Here is a 16,763-nt window from a genome sequence, read left to right as displayed (position 1 = left end):
CCTCATAAATAGGACACAAAGCAATCAGTCCAGATGAAGGGTCTTGGCTCAAAACATCGACCATTGATTTCCCTCCACAGATGCTGCCTGGCCTGCTGAGTTCCTCCAGCATTTTGTTTGTTGCTCCAGATTCCAGCATCTGCAGTGTCTTTTGTCTCCAGAATAGCCATTAATATTTACTAACATTAACGTTGCACCTGACTTGTTCTCTGGAAATCTCAAAATGAAACAGCAAACAAATTACTTTGAAGTCAGTGCTGTTTTGTGGATGGACAAAACCACTAACGTGCACAACAAGGTCCCACACAGAAAATGAGATGATCCCCATTAATCTGCTTGTCATCTTATGTAATCATGAACTACACTGGTGATTGAAGCTCCTACCCTCTGACTCTGACCCAGTCCTGACCACAGTCAGTTTCCTAGTAATAAAACTGATTACAGTGGTAGAGATGTCAGCTTGGCCATAAGAATTCCCCTGTCCTGACTATAACTATATTGCTGTGTTGATTGCATTTTCTGGAGTTCAGTTATTACAGTGATGATTTCACTTTGTGTATCTTATGTTTACAAGCAGTAAATATGTGCAGGCAGTAAATATGTAGCGGCTAGCGTAACGCCTTACAGCGCCAGCGACCCAGGTTCAATTCCTGCCGCTGTCTGTAAGGAGTTTCTACGTTCTCCCCGTGTCTGCATGGGTTTCCTCCGGGTGCTCCAGTTTCCTCCCAACATTCCAAAGACGCACGGGTTAGGAAGTTGTGGCATGCTATGTTGGCGCCGGAAGCATGGCGACACTTGCGGGCTGCCCCCAGAACACTCTACGCAGAAGATGCATTTCACTGTGTGTTTCGATGTACATGTGACTAATAAAGATCTTATCTTATCTTCAGATGAGGACGAATGTCTGCAGGACAATGGCGGCTGCTCCCAGCGCTGTGTGAACACGGTGGGCAGTTACCGCTGTGACTGCCACCCAGGGTACACGTTGAGTCCTGGAAGCAGAACAACATGCGCAGGTTTGAATGGTCAATATAATGACGCTATTGATTTCTATGAACATAAGACCATAAGACATTGGAGATGAATTAGGCCATTCGGCCCATTGAGTCTACTCCACCATTCGATCATGGCTGATTATTTTTCCTTCTCAACCCCATTCTCCTGCCTTCTTCCCGTAACCTTTGACACCCTTACTAATCAAGAACCTATCAATCTCCGCTTTAAATACACCCAATGACTTGGCCTCCACATCCGTCTGTGGCAATGAATTCCACAGATTCACCGCCCTCTGGCTAAAGAAATTCCTCCTCATCTCTTTTCTGAAGGGACGTCCCTTTATTCTGAGGCTGTGCCCTCTGGTCCTAGACTCTCCCACCAAGGGAACATATCGTGGATGCAGACTAACCTGTCTGCAACGTATGATTGTTGGCAATCATAACTCTGGGCTGGGAGTGAAGTGAAAAGTGGCCTGATTTCTTGACTGCAGTGTCAGTGGTGAACCCACCATAACTGAATCCAGGAACTGTGAACACCTGCTGAACATGAAGCAGGATAGGTTCAAAGATAATGGCACCGAGGAGGGCATGGAGCCCATCGCATCAGTGGCAGTATGGAGGAATGGGAGGTTTCTATAAACGAACAATGCCCTTCCTGCAGGACAACTTCAGATTTGGAAGAGAAAGAGTGATACAGTCGTACAGCACAGAAACAGGCCCTTCGGCCCACATGTCTATGCTGACCTCTTTGCCCATCTACACTTATCCCATTTGCCCGCATTAGGACTGTATCCTTCTAGGCCTTGCCTATTTAAATGTTTTAATATCTCTTAAACATGGTTATTGTGTCTGATTCCAACACCTTCCCCTCACCTTATAACTATACCCTCTTTTATCTTTTGGTGGGATAAGGTTTTTGACAATCTACCCTACCTACACCCCCACATAATCTTTTATACCTCTATCAGGTCACACCAGCCTCCTTTGCTCCAGCGAAAACAAGCCCAGCTTATCCAATCTCTCCCCACAAGTAGAGTCCTCCCTCCAATCCAGGCAGCAGCTTGGAGAATCTCCTCTGTGCTCTCTCCAGTGCAATCAAGATGAAGTAAGTTAGATGGTAGTGATTGAGTGAGACGAAAGTCAGGTTTTGAAAAGGAAAATGAAAATTAATAGAGGCAAGGAAAATTATATTCTTGAGGTTATAATAAAAGACATTTCGAGTGACATGCAGGTTCTGATGTCTGGATCCTGTACATCTCACTGGACGTATTTTGTTAATTCATGGCTTGTTGGTGTCACTGTGCTGGGATGTCCAACAGTTTATTTCCATCCCTGGCATTAAACAACGTTGGCACAGTCCTTCCTGAACTGCAGCAGCTCGTGTGATGAAGGTACTCCTGCAGTGCTGCTAGATTGATAGCATGAAGAGCTGCTAGATGTTTTCTGAATCAATCCCAATTAGTACAATGGTGAAGCCACACAATACATCTTCAACACAAAAATGGTGGCCACTCCCACTGAGATTGCAATGGATGGATGTATCTGCAGTGGGTGGATAGATGAACATAGGGTCAAGGAGGTTTTTCAATGTTCCTGCTCCTTTCACCATTTGCCATCTACCCACTCTGGACACTTGTCCTTGGGGCTCAGCCAGCTTGGTCAGCAGTGGTTCCACTGAGCCACTTTTGGTGACGACATACATTCTGTGCTCATGTAGTCTCAGTGCTTACCATTGAGGAGCACTGCTTCATTTACTGAAGGAAGGCAGTCAAATGCTTCCATCCCTATGTTTGACCATGTGACTTCATCAGGTCCAGAAGACCCACACCCAACGATTTAGGAACAGCTTCTTCCCCTCCACCATCAGATTCCTGAACGGTCCATGAACCCATGAACACTACCTCATTATTCCTTTTGTTTTGCACTATTTATTTATTTTTGTAATTTTATAGTCTTTGCACTGTACTGCTGCTGCAAAACAACAAATTTCACATCATATAAATCAGTGATAATAAATCTGAATCTAATTATTAGTGTATACAACTGTGCCAATACCTCTGGTTGGTCTGTCCTGCAGGTGGAGCATACCTGGCTACCAGTTGTGGTGGAGAGGACTGAGATATTGGCTAAGAAGTATGATACCATGAATATGACGAATAATGCTTATCCCAATTTTAGCACACAGCTTCAGAGAAGGGGACTTTTTGGGATAAGCAGGGGTCGATCTGCTTTATCTCACAGCTGCAACTTTGGCAGATATTTCTCTAAAACCACCTTTATGAAGATAAAAATCTTTCCTCCTTTCTTATTTGCTTGATTCCCTTCTTTCCTTTTTTTAACCTTTCTTTGCAAAGACTGGCACTTTTCACAGTGGGAGCCTGCAATTACCGGTGGAGTGATGCACCAGCAAAGTTGAAGATCTTTGCAGGAGGCTGTGGGAGGGGAAGGAGAAAGTCTAATTTCAATTGCAGGTGAAAAGACGGTTCTCATTTTTATTGCATCAATGTCACATTCACTCTGAGTCTTCTTACTTGTGCTTTTTTCACACTTCCAGATGTGGACGAATGTCTGCGGGACAATGGCGGCTGCTCCCAGCGCTGTGTGAACACGGTGGGCAGTTACCGCTGTGACTGCCACCCAGGGTACACGTTAAGACCTGGAAGCAAAACATCATGTACAGGTATGACCTTCCACATATTATTCCTGTTAAATTGTAATTAAGTCTCTACCTTCTTCCAAATCCTATGTGGTCAGGATACAGCCTCCTCTGGTTCCGAACGAAATATTAAAAAGAGCAGAAACAGCATTACAGCTGGAAGTGGGATTATATCTTCAGTTCAGTTGTTGGGAATTTATTGGCATCTATCTTTGTATGTTGGTTACATCAACAGAAGCACGTTTATCATTTCTTTATTGTTGCAAGAACGTTCTTCTAAAACCGCTGTGGTGCCCTGATGGGGTGTTGCAGGCAAAGTTCTTAAATAGTTCTTAACGATGTGCCATTGAAAGCATCCTATCTGGATGCATCACAGCTTGGTACGGTAACTGATCTGCCTGGGACTGCAAGAAACTGCAGAGAGTTGTGGACACAGCCCAGTGCATCACGGAAACCAGCCTCCCCTCCTTGGACTCTGTCTATACCTCTCGCTGCCTTGGTAAAGCAGCCAACATAATCAATGACCCCACCCACCCGGGTCACTCTCTCTTCTCCCCCTTCCATCAGGCAGAAGATACAGAAGGCTGAGGGCACGTACCACCAGACTCAAGGACAGCTTCTATCCCACTGTGATAAGTCTATTGAAAGGTTCCCTTATACGATGAAATGGACTCTGACCTCACAGTCTACCTTGTTGTGACCTTGCACCTTATTGCACTGCACTTCCTCTGTAGTTGTGACACTTTACTCTGTACCGTTATTGTTTTTACCTGTACTACCTCAATGCACTCTGTACTAACTCAATGTAACTGCACTTTGTAAGGTTTTCACTGTACCTTGGTATTGGTTTTTCAATACCAAATAATGAAGCTTCAACAAAGAAGGTTTCGTGCAATCTATACATGGCCATGTGGGGTGTGACTAAATGGGTTTCGCATGACCTTACTGTGCTTGCTTTTGCCAGTGGTAGTGGTTGTAGGACTGGAATATACTGTCAAGGAAATTACAAAGAACTAGAGAAACAAAGGACTGCAGATGCTGGAATCTGCATGAAAAAAACAAGATGCTGGAGGAACTCAGCAGGCCGGGCAGCATCCGTGGAGAAAAGCAGGTGGTCAACGTTTCGGGTCAGGACCCTTCTTCAGGACTGAAGATAGGAAAAGGGGAAGCCCCATGTGTAAGAGGGAAAACCAGATAGTGATAGGTTGACAAAAGAGGGGAGGCGGGGTGGACACAGGGTGGTGATAGGTAGATGCAGGTAAGAGACAGTGATAGGCAGGTGTGGGGGAAGAGGGGAGAGCAGATTCACCAGGGGATGAGTCAAAGGCATGGTACGGTAACTGCTCTGCCTGGGACTGCAAGAAACTGCAGAGAGTTGTGGACGCAGCCCAGTGCATTACGGAAACCAACCTCCCCTCCTTGGACTCTGTCTATACCTCTCGCTGCCTTGGTAAAGCAGCCAACATAGTCAAAGACCCCACCCACCCGGGTCATTCTCTCTTCTCCCCTCTTCCATCAGGCAGAAGATACAGGAGCCTGAGGGCACGTACCACCAGGCTCAAGGACAGCTTCTATCCCACTAAGTCTATTGAAGGGTTCCCTTATACAATGAAATGGACCCTGACCTCACAATCTACCTTGTTGTGACCTTGCACCTTATTGTCTACCTGCACTGCACTTCCTCTGTGGCTGTGACACTTTACTCTGTACCGTTATTGTTTTTACCTGTACTACATCAACGCACTCTGTACTAACTCAATGTAACTGCACTGTGCATGAATTAACCTGTACAATCGGTATGCAAGGCAAGGTTTTTACTGTACCTCAGTACAAGTGACAATAATAAACCAATACCAAATAATGAAGCTTCAGCAAAGAAGGTTTGGTGCAATCTATGCATGGTCATGTGGGGTGTGACTAAATGGGCTTTGCATGATCTTACTATGCTTACTTTTGCCAGTGGTAGTGGTTGTAGGACTGGAATATACTGTCAAGGCAATTACAAAGAACTAGAGAAACAAAGGACTGCAGATGCTGGAATCTGGATGAAAAAAAACAAGATGCTGGAGGAACTCAGCAGGCCGGGCAGCATCCGTGGAGAAAAGCAGGCGGTCAACGTTTCGGGTCAGGACCCTTCTTCAGGGTTGAAGATGGGAAAAGGGGAAGCCCAAAATATAGGAGGAAAAAGCAGAGCAGTGATAGGTGGACAAAAGAGGGGAGGTGGGGTGGGCACAGGGTGGTGATAGGTAGATGCAGGTGAGAGATGGGGATAGGCAGGTGCGGGGGAGGAGGGGAGAGCAGATCCACCGGGGGATGGGTCATAGGTAAGGAGGCAGGAGACACGGGGGGAGGGCAGGAGAAGAAAAAGAGAGGGAGAAAAAGATAGTGAGGAAAAAAAGAGATCGGCTAGTAGAGGGAAGAAGAGACAAGTCAGTGGGTGGGGTGGGGTGTGGTTGGTTTACTTGAAGTGGGAGAACTTGATGTTCATGCCATTAGGCTGTATGGTCCCAAGACAGAAGATGAGGTGTTGTTTGCACCTTGTGATGCCATGGACTGCAGCCTCAGTGTAACACAGGTGGGAGGATGAATATTGGGTCCAGTGTTAAGAACATTAATCAAATGAACTGCTCTGTGTTGAATAGTGCCGAATGTCTTCAGTGCTATGATAACCATGTCCTTTGCTGTCTTGATCGAAGTGGCTAAATGAGCTCAGAAAGTGAACCACTCATCAGAGTTAATAAAAACAGAAGGTGCTTGAAACACTCATCAGTTTCCAACCCATCATCCTGCTCTGCACTTGTGACCACAGTGATAAAGTCGGTGAGGTCATCTTTGTCCCTCGTGGTCCTCAGGATGTGACTAAGGCCATTGAATTCTGGAGGAAGGCTGGCCAGGCCTTGTTGCTGTTGGTCATTGATGGTTAGCTGTGGCGCAGACTGTCAGCCTGACCTGGATACACTCACATCTCGATGTTGGCTGGCACGGGCTGCCTTACTATTGAAGGGGTTGTCATGGTGATTAAAGACGATAGAATCACCCACCTGGATGGCAGGCGAGTTACTGAATCAATGTAAATGAATGGGTGGGGAACACCTCCACGAGGAATACTTTAGAGCTTCACTGATTCCATCTTTCCTACATGTCATCATTATACCAGTCACTAGAGGATGTTGACTTGCATTAATTTTGTCCTTTTTGAGCATTTTTGATGAAAAAATGCATGAATAAACATAGAACATAGATTATAGAACAGTACAGAACGGGACAGGCCATTCGGCCCACAATGTTGTGCCGATCTTGATGCTGATTTGATGTCGATCTTGATACCACACGTCGTCTCCTGTTTATCATCCATAACCCTCCAGTCTTTTCATATTCATGTGTCTACCTAAAAGCCTCATAAGCTCCACTAAACTGCCTGTTTCCACTACTACCCCTGGTAATCCACTCCAGGCACCCACCACTCTCTGCGTAAAAAAACTTGCCCCTCACACCACTTTTTAACTCCCCCCCTCTAACCTTGAAAACATGTCCTCTGGTGTTTGACATTTCTACCCTGGGGAACAGATTCTGACTGTCTACCCTAGCTATGCCTCTCATAATTTAAAAAAACCCTATCAGGTCTCCCCTCAGCCTCTGACACTCTAAGGAGAACAACCCAAGTCTGTCCAACCTGTCCTTGTAGCTCATACCCTCTACTCCAGGCAGCATCCTGGTAAACCTCTTCTGCACCTTTCCCACCACAATCTCCACACCTTTCCTGTAATGGGATGACCAGAACTGCACGCAATACTTCAAGTGTGGTCTGACTAAAGTTTTATGCAGCTGCAGCATGACTTCCTTACTCTTGTACTCAACACCCCGACCAACGAAGGCAAGCACTCCATATGCCTTCTTACCACCTTATCCACTTGTGTAGCTACTTTCAGTGAACTATGGACCTGGACCCCAAGATCTCTCTGTACCTCAATAGCATTAAAGGGCCTACCATTAACTGTATACTTTCTCCTTTCATTTGACCTCCCAAAATGCAATACCTCATACTTGCCCAGATTAAACTCCATCTGCCACCTCTCTGCCCATTTCTGTAACTGATCTATATCCTGCTGTATTCTCTGACAGTCCTTTACACTGTCCTCACCTCCACTGATCTTGGTGTCATCTGCAAACTTGCTAATCCACCCATCTACATTTTCATCCAAATCATTGATATACGTCACAAACCACAGAGGTCCCAGCACCAATCCTTGTGGTACACCACTGGTTACGGACCTCCAGCCAGAGTAACAGCCTTCCACCACTACTCTCGGTCTTCTATGGACAAGCCAGTTCCGAATCCAAACTTTCAATTCACCCTGGATCCCATGCATCTTTATCTCCTGAATCAACCTACCATGAGGGACCTTATCAAATGCCTGACTGAAGTCCACTGCCTTACCCTCAGCAAGCACTTCTGTCATCTCCTCAAAAAACTCGATCAAGTTTGTAAGGCATGACCTGCCCCACACAAAGCCATGCTGGCTGTCCCTAAGCAGGCTATGCCTTTCCAGATGTGTATAAATCCTATCCCAAATGCTATGTCACAAGCAGTTAATCACATCTCCCTTCACAGGGTACCTTTATACCATGAGATCCACATGGGGGCTCTTACAAAGAGTGATGGGAGGGTCTGGAACTCACTACCTGAGAGGTTGGTGGCAGGAGGAACTCTCATCTAATTTGAACTCTGATCAAGAGAGCACTTAAAGTGCGGTAAACTACAAGTCTACAGACCATAAGTCTGAACATGTGATTGGTCTCAATACTACTTTTTGGGTCAGCATAAACTCAGTGGACAGACTGGTCTTTATTTGTGCCATAAATCTTTTATTCTGTCACGCATTGGAACCAGTGCTAATGGACTGGGAACCTCAAAATTCCTGGACGCAGGTTTTCTCTCTATCCTTTTGTCAACAGGCTTCCGGGGAGGAAGAGAAGCAGGAACATAAAAAGAAACTATTTCTTCCTTTCAGACATTGATGAGTGCCGTGAGGGTGTTTGTGATGTGCAGAGTTTCTGCAGAAACTTCCCCGGAGGTTACAGCTGTGACTGCAGACCTGGATTTGAGCTGAGCAATGGCGTATGTGTTGGTGAGTCTGTCACACTATTGAGATACCTCAGGAAAACTCAAGTCAAAAGTCAGCGCAGTGGCACTGTAGGTGGTGAAAATCCAGAGATCTGGGTTCAATCTGGACTCTCTGCACAGAGACATTGAATTGCCCAGTTTCAGGTTCCCCACACCCCACTGTGTTCTTTTCTCTCTCCTTCTGATCCACGCAGGCTCTCTCACCAACACCCCCGTCCCCAGCCTTTTTCCAACCCCAACGTCCTGTTACCCAGCTTCATTCCCCCCCCACACATTGTTCCACCTCCCTGTCAGCCACACACTTAACCTACAGAGTCTCCTCTCCGTCCTCCTCCCCCATCTGGTTCCGGCTGCCCACCACTCCTCCCTTATCTGCTTCCACATCACCTTCCAGCCTCTGTCTCGACCTCCATCCTCTCCTCCCCCCACCTGGCTCTCTCTGCCTCCTTTTTCACCTCTCCTTATCTGTCAGCCACCAGCCGTGGTCTCCCATCTCCAACCCACCCCCTTCCCTACCTGGCTCTATCTGCCCATCATCCCGCCTCTCACTTGGTTCCACCTATCGCCTGCCAACCCCTATCTCCACCCTGGCTATCACTGGCTATCCCCCCCTCTCCCCTTCTGGTCTTGATGCATCGACCATCCTCGACCTCCACAGATGCTGCCCGACCCTCTGAGTTCCTCCAGCAGTTTGTTTTTTGCTCCACACACTGGGCATAGTTGGATCAGTGCACCTTCAACGACACTCAAGAAGCTCAGTGTCACCCAGGGCAGAGCAGGCATGTTAATGACTTGGGTATGGTGCAACCAAACTCTGAATGAAATAATTTGTCTCTTCAAGGAAAGAAAAGGGGAGCAACATTTGGAGGGATTATGTACTGTTTTATTCTGAAAAATATAGTCCACTGGAAACACAATGCAAATCTCTGGCTCTCTCCAAGTCAAATGGCAAGTTGACGTTAGCAGAAGTGGACTATTCAGAGGGAGGACAATCAGGATATTAATCTGTTATCAGTGAACATTGACTTTTAAAGATTTCAGTGTTAAGCAAAGCAGGCTAAATATTTTTTTCTGGCAAGCACAATCTTCTTTTGTCACATACTCGAACAATGCATGTGATCCCTGAGAATATTGTGTAAACTCTGTGGGCAGTTATCTACATGTGTGTGTCCCTCCAACAACTGCTCAGCTGGGTCATAGCTTTAAAGTGGTGTAGAGCTACATCCAGACTGTGTTATTGTTAGCATACAGTTAACTTCCAGCATACCAATACGAAACTATGCCGGGTTTTAATGAAATTCCTGCCTCTAATGGTGACATGGTTTTAGATGAGATTCTGTAGAGTCTTTGGTGCTGACTCCAAATAAACATAATATTCAAGTAGACAAGATTCTGCAAGGTTTTGACAAGGTGGTTGTGGAGGGGATGTTTCCTCTTGTGGGAGAAACTAGAACTAGGGGTTACTGTTTAAAAATAAGAGGTCATCCAGTTGAAACAGAGATGAGACGATTTTTTTTCTCAGTAGGTTATGAGTCTTTGGACCTCTTTTCCTCAAAGGGCAGTGGAAGAAAATCCTTGAATATTTTTAAGGAAGAAATAAATATATTCTCAACAAGCAATGGGGGGCGGTGAAAGGTCACGATGGACCGATGTGAATATGGAGCTGAAGAAACAGTCAGTTAAATAGCCTAGATCTTATTAAATGCTGTAGAAGTGTTGAGTAACCTATTCCTGCTCCTAATTCATATACTTGTGAAGGCCAGTGTTAAACGGAGTGGGATCTGCCCAGACAAAATTTGAATTACCTTCCTGACTCCCCACTCTGGTGGCCTCACTGATTGGCAGGCTCAGCAACTTTGCTTGTGAATAGCTGAACCACAGGGAACAGAAAGCTTTCAAGTTCAATCCCCACCTTTGCCAAGCAACTTCTTGCTTGGCTCGTGGTTGTACCTCTGCCAATTACCTCCAGGTGGAGAAGAGTGATGGAGGAAATGATCCTGCACTTCATCATCATCCAGTAGCTCCTTACTCACAACTACAAGGTCTGATTGCCAAGGGAAGACGCCCTCTCTTGTGTTGTGTGGCAACAACTACCATGGGAAATGGGATTTATTTCAGCACAGATCTGGCTCCAGAAAACACTGTCAGACTGTCTGTCAGGGCCTAACCCTTTCTGGATACTGAATCACTTGACCTTCCTTTGCCCCACAATGTGAAGCTGGTATCGGTCGATGACTGAACCTCAGGTGGCCTATCCTGATGCCCTGCCCCTGGACAACCTCTCCCAGCTCTTAAAGGCTTTCAGACAGTTTTTATATGTACCTGAACTAGCACAATATTTTGGTCTGTAGCTCCACTGGTGCCAGACCTCAACCCCCTCAACCTATTCCCTACACCCTTTGCCCTTCCACCTCTCTTTCCGTCCTTAAAAAATCTATCTCAAAGCTTATTTATGTGATCATATGTTCAACCACTTCCCCTCACCTACTCAAAATGGAACCACAAACATTTTTCCTGTCAATACATTGGACAAATTTTAAAAGAACGATATTGGTATAGCACCCAGTCCACCAACAGCTCACGTGAGAAGCTTGGGAGCAAATTCCTCAACATTCCCATCCAGTTCCATGGAATTGCTTCCATGAGAATGTGTGTGGTAATATCCCATGTTCAAGGAGCTCTCTGTTTGAAGAAAACTCTGCCTGTTCTTCCCTCAGTTCTTCAGTAATAATCAGGTACAATTTGCTTTGTCTACGGATTCATCAGTGAGCAAACACAAGTCTTAATCACCATATATTTCCACTTTCATAATATTGATAACCTCCACTACATAATTTTCTTTGTTCCTGAGAAGTTATCTTCATAACCAATCCATTCCTTTCTAGAACCATTGTAGCTACCATGTTCCAATATCCTTTCTGTCATCCAATCTAAAATGGTGATGGGAACAGATTCCTGTACGTGTTATGGGTATTAAGATTAAGATTTCTTTATTAGTCACCTGTACATCGAAACACACGGTGAAATGCACCTTTTGCGTAGAGTGTTCTGGGGGCAGCCCGCAAGTGTCACCACGCTTCTGGCACCAACATAGCACGCCCACAATTTCCTAACCCGTACGTCTTTGGAATGTGGGAGGAAACCAGAGCACCTGGAGGAAACCCACGCAGACACGGGGAGAACGTACAAACTCCTCACAGACAGTGGCCGAAATTGAACCTGGGTTGCTGGCGCTGTAATAGCGTTACGCTAACATTTGCAGAGCTGGTGACGCATTCTGCAACATGATATGTTATAAACCGCCTCCATTTGTTCTGTGTCTGTAGTGAGTGACCTATGTGCCATCAATCCATGTGGACCCAATGCCTCTTGTACCCAGGGGGATGGAAGCTTTAGATGCTCCTGTGAGCCTGGCTTCACCTGGAGTGGAATCGGCTGCACAGGTAAGTGATGGGAATCATCGACTAATATTTGTCTGTGAAGAATGGCCACTTGTAAATTTGTATCGAGTTTGGGTATCTGTAAAAGTACAAGGGATTCGGTAAAGAGGAAGGGTGAAAGAGTGGTGGTCCATTGTGATTCCCCCATCAACATTTAATTATTTTGATGTCTGGGTCCAGGTAGAGATTTGAGTTGCTGGAGTGTAAGGACAGTACCCAGTCCCGCAACGACCCTCCCATTCAGCCACCCATCACCACTCCTCACCTCCTAACATCACTGACGGACCACCAAGCAACAGTTCCACAGACACTCTCCGCACAAGCTGCAATTCTGCCTCTGCGGCCACAGGGGAGAAGGCGTCTACTCTTGATGGTGTCCACACACCGCATTTACTCACCCACACCAGATTCAGGCAGCAAACCAGAGATGAATATTTGAATGTTTCCTCCCACAGAACCCAGAGGTCTAAAGGTTGGATGCAGAAAAGGATACCTCTTGACCCTCTCGTAAACTCTCCCTTTTATTTCAAACACCAGATATGGATGAATGTCATTGGGAGCCAAATTTGTCACAGACCGGCCTCCTGTCCGTTCCTGAATAAACTTGCTCATTGCTCGAATGAAGTTGTGCACATCTCCACCATAAAAAGGTCCATCCATTTGCATTGTATCAACAACCCATATTTTTCCCAGGGTCAGGTGGTTTGAGTCTAAACCTGGATGTGTAGGGGTAGAAAGTTGAGGTCAGACCCTCCAGTTGACCCGTTGACCCTCCAGTGACCTCTGCCCTTTCTTCCAAACTCCAGATGTGGACGAGTGTCAGAGTGGGAGCCACGACTGTCACAGCTCGGCCTCCTGTTCCAACAGTCCAGGCTCTTTCCAGTGTGTGTGTGGGGCTGGGTACACTGGGGACGGAAGGACTTGTACAGGTAACTGGCACTGAATCTTCCTGGAGGCCTTTTCTTTGAGAAGCGATCTTTTCATTTAAGGCCAGAACATGTGTCAAGTTGCTGTCCAGAATAGGACATGATGGGATCAGAATGTGAGTTCAGCAGTTTGATATCCAGATCTTTCTTTCATTCAGATTCTCCCTACCCTGACTTCATAGAATTGTGCAACTCCCTATCAGGCCATTTGGCCCATTTAGTTCAGTGTATCAGATTTCTGATGAGTTCACACCCCTACTCTGTCTCCTGAGCCCAGGGAAATTTCCTTGTCCCTCCACATCTCTGAGACATTGACAACACACGTACTCGGCCGTGGAAATGAGGATGATGATTGATTTTTCAATCCCAGCCCATGAGAGCTGAGACCAGTTCTGATCCCACTCTGCTGCTCCAGTTGAGCTCTGCTCACCCGGACCAGACCAGGAACTAAAACTGGGCTGTGGAGCTCAGAGTTCTGTTGTACAGGCTTTTGTAATCTAAACAGAGGAGTTAAACATGATGTTCCATGATATCCGAGGGTCCAGCCTAAATCTGGTGTGCTGTAGGAGAAAAGTTCAAGATTTCCACACCATGGACCCTCCAGTGAATTCTCCCTTTCTTCCAAACTCCAGATGTGGATGAGTGTCAGAGTGGGAGCCACGACTGTCACAGCTCGGCCTCCTGTTCCAACAGCCCCGGATCTTTCCGGTGTGTGTGTGGGGCTGGGTACACTGGGGACGGAAAGACTTGTACAGGTAACAAATGATTCATTTTCCCAATGGCCTTTTGTTTATCATTGCAAGTTGTTTCCCATTCATCTTGTGTCTGCAGGGAGTGGGGGGTGTGTCAGCAATCCGTGTGGACCCAATGCCTCCTGTGCCCAGTGGGAAGCAATTTGAAGAAACCTACTGCAACCAGCTGGAAAGACAACAGGCAAAGGATCCTCACCCACAGCAGAACTCTGCCTTGTCTCACCTCAGCTGCGTGTTTTCAACAGTTGCATTCATTTGTGATTTCCAACCTGTGTGCTAGTCAGTTTTGCCACAGAGTGAGGGTTCCATGTTGGTTTTCCCTGGTTATATCCTGTGGATGGCAGCTTTGGGAGTACCCATCACATGAACCATGGCTGTCATTTGGCCCAACCCTGTATCTCCACCACCAGTCACCTGGACTAGCCACTTCCAGGTTCCCTAGTAATTTCTAAAAGGAGGAGATTCTTTATTACTTAATTGGCTAACCCTTGACTGCGGTATTTTCCACCACCTATATTTATTTAACGGCTATATACTCTGGGAAGACCTCTCAAAGGTCCTGTGTTTTGGGCCATCTGTCCACCAATGACTAAGCATGCTCGTTGCTGGAATAAAGTTGTGCAAATATCTGCCACATAGGACTATTCATTAACAACCCATGTTTTCCAAGGGTCACACAGCTTCTCTCAGTTTGGGTATGCAGCTGCAGAAAGTTAAACATTCACACAGCTGTGCTCCCTCCAGTGAATTCTCCCTTTCTTCCAAACTCCAGATGTGGACGAGTGCCAGAATGGGAGCCACGACTGTCACAGCTCGGCCTCCTGTTCTAACAGCCCCGGCTCCTTCCGGTGTGTGTGTGGGGCTGGGCACACTGGGGACGGAAGGATTTGTACAGGTAACTGGCACTGAATCTTCCCAGAGGAAAATCCCCTCTGTTTCATCATTTAAGAAAAAAGAAGTGTTGTCCCGGGGCATTGTCAAACTCCCTGGATTTCTGCACAATTTTCTACTGTTCCTTGCATTTTTTACCTGACCACTATGTGTGAGGTGAAGCAATTCTGAATAGAGGTGACTGATCCACAATCAAACCATATCTTGTTTTGGTCTCAACTACATTTTTTTTGAATAATGCCCAAAGGTCCCCTCTCAGTTTCCTTTCAGCAATATTCAAAAAGTTGGACTTTAATTACAGGAACAGCAGTTAGGATTGCTTAGAGAACATGATGGACTGTTCATCTTTCCATGAGGCCATGTGGTTCAACATGAACACTGGGAGTGTACAGGAGAAGGTTGAGCATTCACGAAGCTGGTGACCTTCAAGTGAACTCTCGCTTTCTACCAAACTCCAGATGTGGAAGAAGGTCAGAGTGGAAGCCACAACTGTCACCGCTCGGCCTCCTGTCCATTCCTGAATAAACACTCATTGCCGGAATGAGGTTGTGTAAATACCCACGACACAAAGGTCTTTCTATCTGTCATACATCAACAACACATCATGTCCATGGTTTATTGCAATCTGGGTGTAGAGTTGTTGAAAGTTGAACCTTCATACAGCTGTGGACCCTCCAGTGACCTCTCCCTTTCTTCCAATCTCCAGATGTGGATGAGTGTCAGAGTGGGAGCCACGACTGTCACAGCTCGGCCTCCTGTTCCAACAGCCCTGGCTCTTTCCAGTGTGTGTGTGGGGCTGGGTACATTGGGGATGGAAGGACTTGTACAGGTAACTGGCACTGAATCTTCCCAGGGAGAAAGAAAATTGTTTTTTAAAGAATTGTTTAAATATGTATCATGCTGAGAAATATTCATTTGGGTTCCGGGCCCAGAGCCAAACCCTGCCACCTTCTAGGATTGCCTAATGTGTCTACACACTGCCTGAAGCATTGCGGGAGAGAAATGATAATATTTTTATTATTAACTGTTGTCTAACTTTTTTATTTATAAAATTATTAACTTTTATTATTAACTGTTTTTATTATTAACTATTAACAACTGTTGGGCATCTATTTTAGCTGTTAGTGGATGCGCTACCTTAGGATTGCCACCGACTTAAGAAGCACTTGTAATTTTGTTTGTACCAAGATTGATTCCACAAACAAAGGGTTTGTTTACTTGGAGCTAGAGTCATGCGAATAGGGATGAATCATCTGCCATCCGAAGTTAGATGAGGACAGGATGGGATCAGAGTATAACCTTGGTGTTTTTCCATTGGTAATGTTTAAATATCATTGAAAATAAAGTGACTCTCCACCCACTGGTGTGACTGAGCAATAATTGTAGTCAATTCTCGAGTACATTTTTGTAAGGTGTGGGAGGACATTTTGAATCTGTTCAGTATCTGTTGGTGAATAAAGAAATGTTGAGCAAAATCCATCACAGTAAAATTAGATGGATCCACAGTCGTGTTGGGAATCCTATCGTGTCACTTTGTTATGGAATAATTTTCCATATGCTGTTAACCTGAATGACCTGCTGCCAATGGAAACACGGAGGTTAAGAGCAGCACAGCAGTGTAGTTCGTAGAGTTGCTGCCTCATGTTTCCAATGACGTGAGTTCAATTCAGATCCGGTGAAGCCTGTGGCAAGTTTGCACGTTCTCCCTGTGACTGCATGGGTTTCCTTCGGGTGCTCTGGCTCCCCCCACTTCCCAAGGATGTGTGGGTTGGTGGGTTAATAGTCTGCTGTAAGTTGCCACTAGTGTGTAGGTGAGTGGTACAATCTGGGGGAAGTGAATGGGCACTGGGATGGGAACAAAATAGGATTAGTGTAAATGTGTGCTTGATAAATTGATGATGTTTTTCTTGTCTTATTGTTGGAATATCCTTGTTCATCACTGATAAGATCCTAGTGAATGTTAGAGATTGCGTGTGAG

General features: G+C 45.8%; 1 protein-coding gene across 45 annotated transcripts in view; it reads left to right on the top strand.

Annotated features, from left to right (window-relative positions):
* LOC127578644 (fibrillin-2-like) overlaps positions 1-16,763 on the top strand; it is a 168,583-nt gene that overhangs the window by 28,410 nt on the left and 123,410 nt on the right. For 42 of the 45 annotated variants that reach the window (XM_052030874.1, XM_052030889.1, XM_052030884.1 and 39 more), the window contains exons 6-13: positions 891-1,016; positions 3,550-3,675; positions 8,664-8,780; positions 12,103-12,219; positions 13,023-13,145; positions 13,775-13,897; positions 14,667-14,789; positions 15,492-15,614. In XM_052030874.1, the coding sequence (XP_051886834.1) occupies positions 891-1,016; positions 3,550-3,675; positions 8,664-8,780; positions 12,103-12,219; positions 13,023-13,145; positions 13,775-13,897; positions 14,667-14,789; positions 15,492-15,614 (978 nt within the window). The remainder of the gene's footprint in view (positions 1-890; positions 1,017-3,549; positions 3,676-8,663; positions 8,781-12,102; positions 12,220-13,022; positions 13,146-13,774; positions 13,898-14,666; positions 14,790-15,491; positions 15,615-16,763) is intronic. The other 3 variants (XM_052030845.1, XM_052030870.1, XM_052030858.1) reach the window with 3 other exon arrangements.

Source organism: Pristis pectinata, chromosome 15 (assembly GCF_009764475.1).
Source record: "Pristis pectinata isolate sPriPec2 chromosome 15, sPriPec2.1.pri, whole genome shotgun sequence".
NCBI classification, from domain to species: domain Eukaryota; kingdom Metazoa; phylum Chordata; class Chondrichthyes; order Rhinopristiformes; family Pristidae; genus Pristis; species Pristis pectinata.
This window is presented reverse-complemented; position numbering and strand designations above follow the sequence as displayed.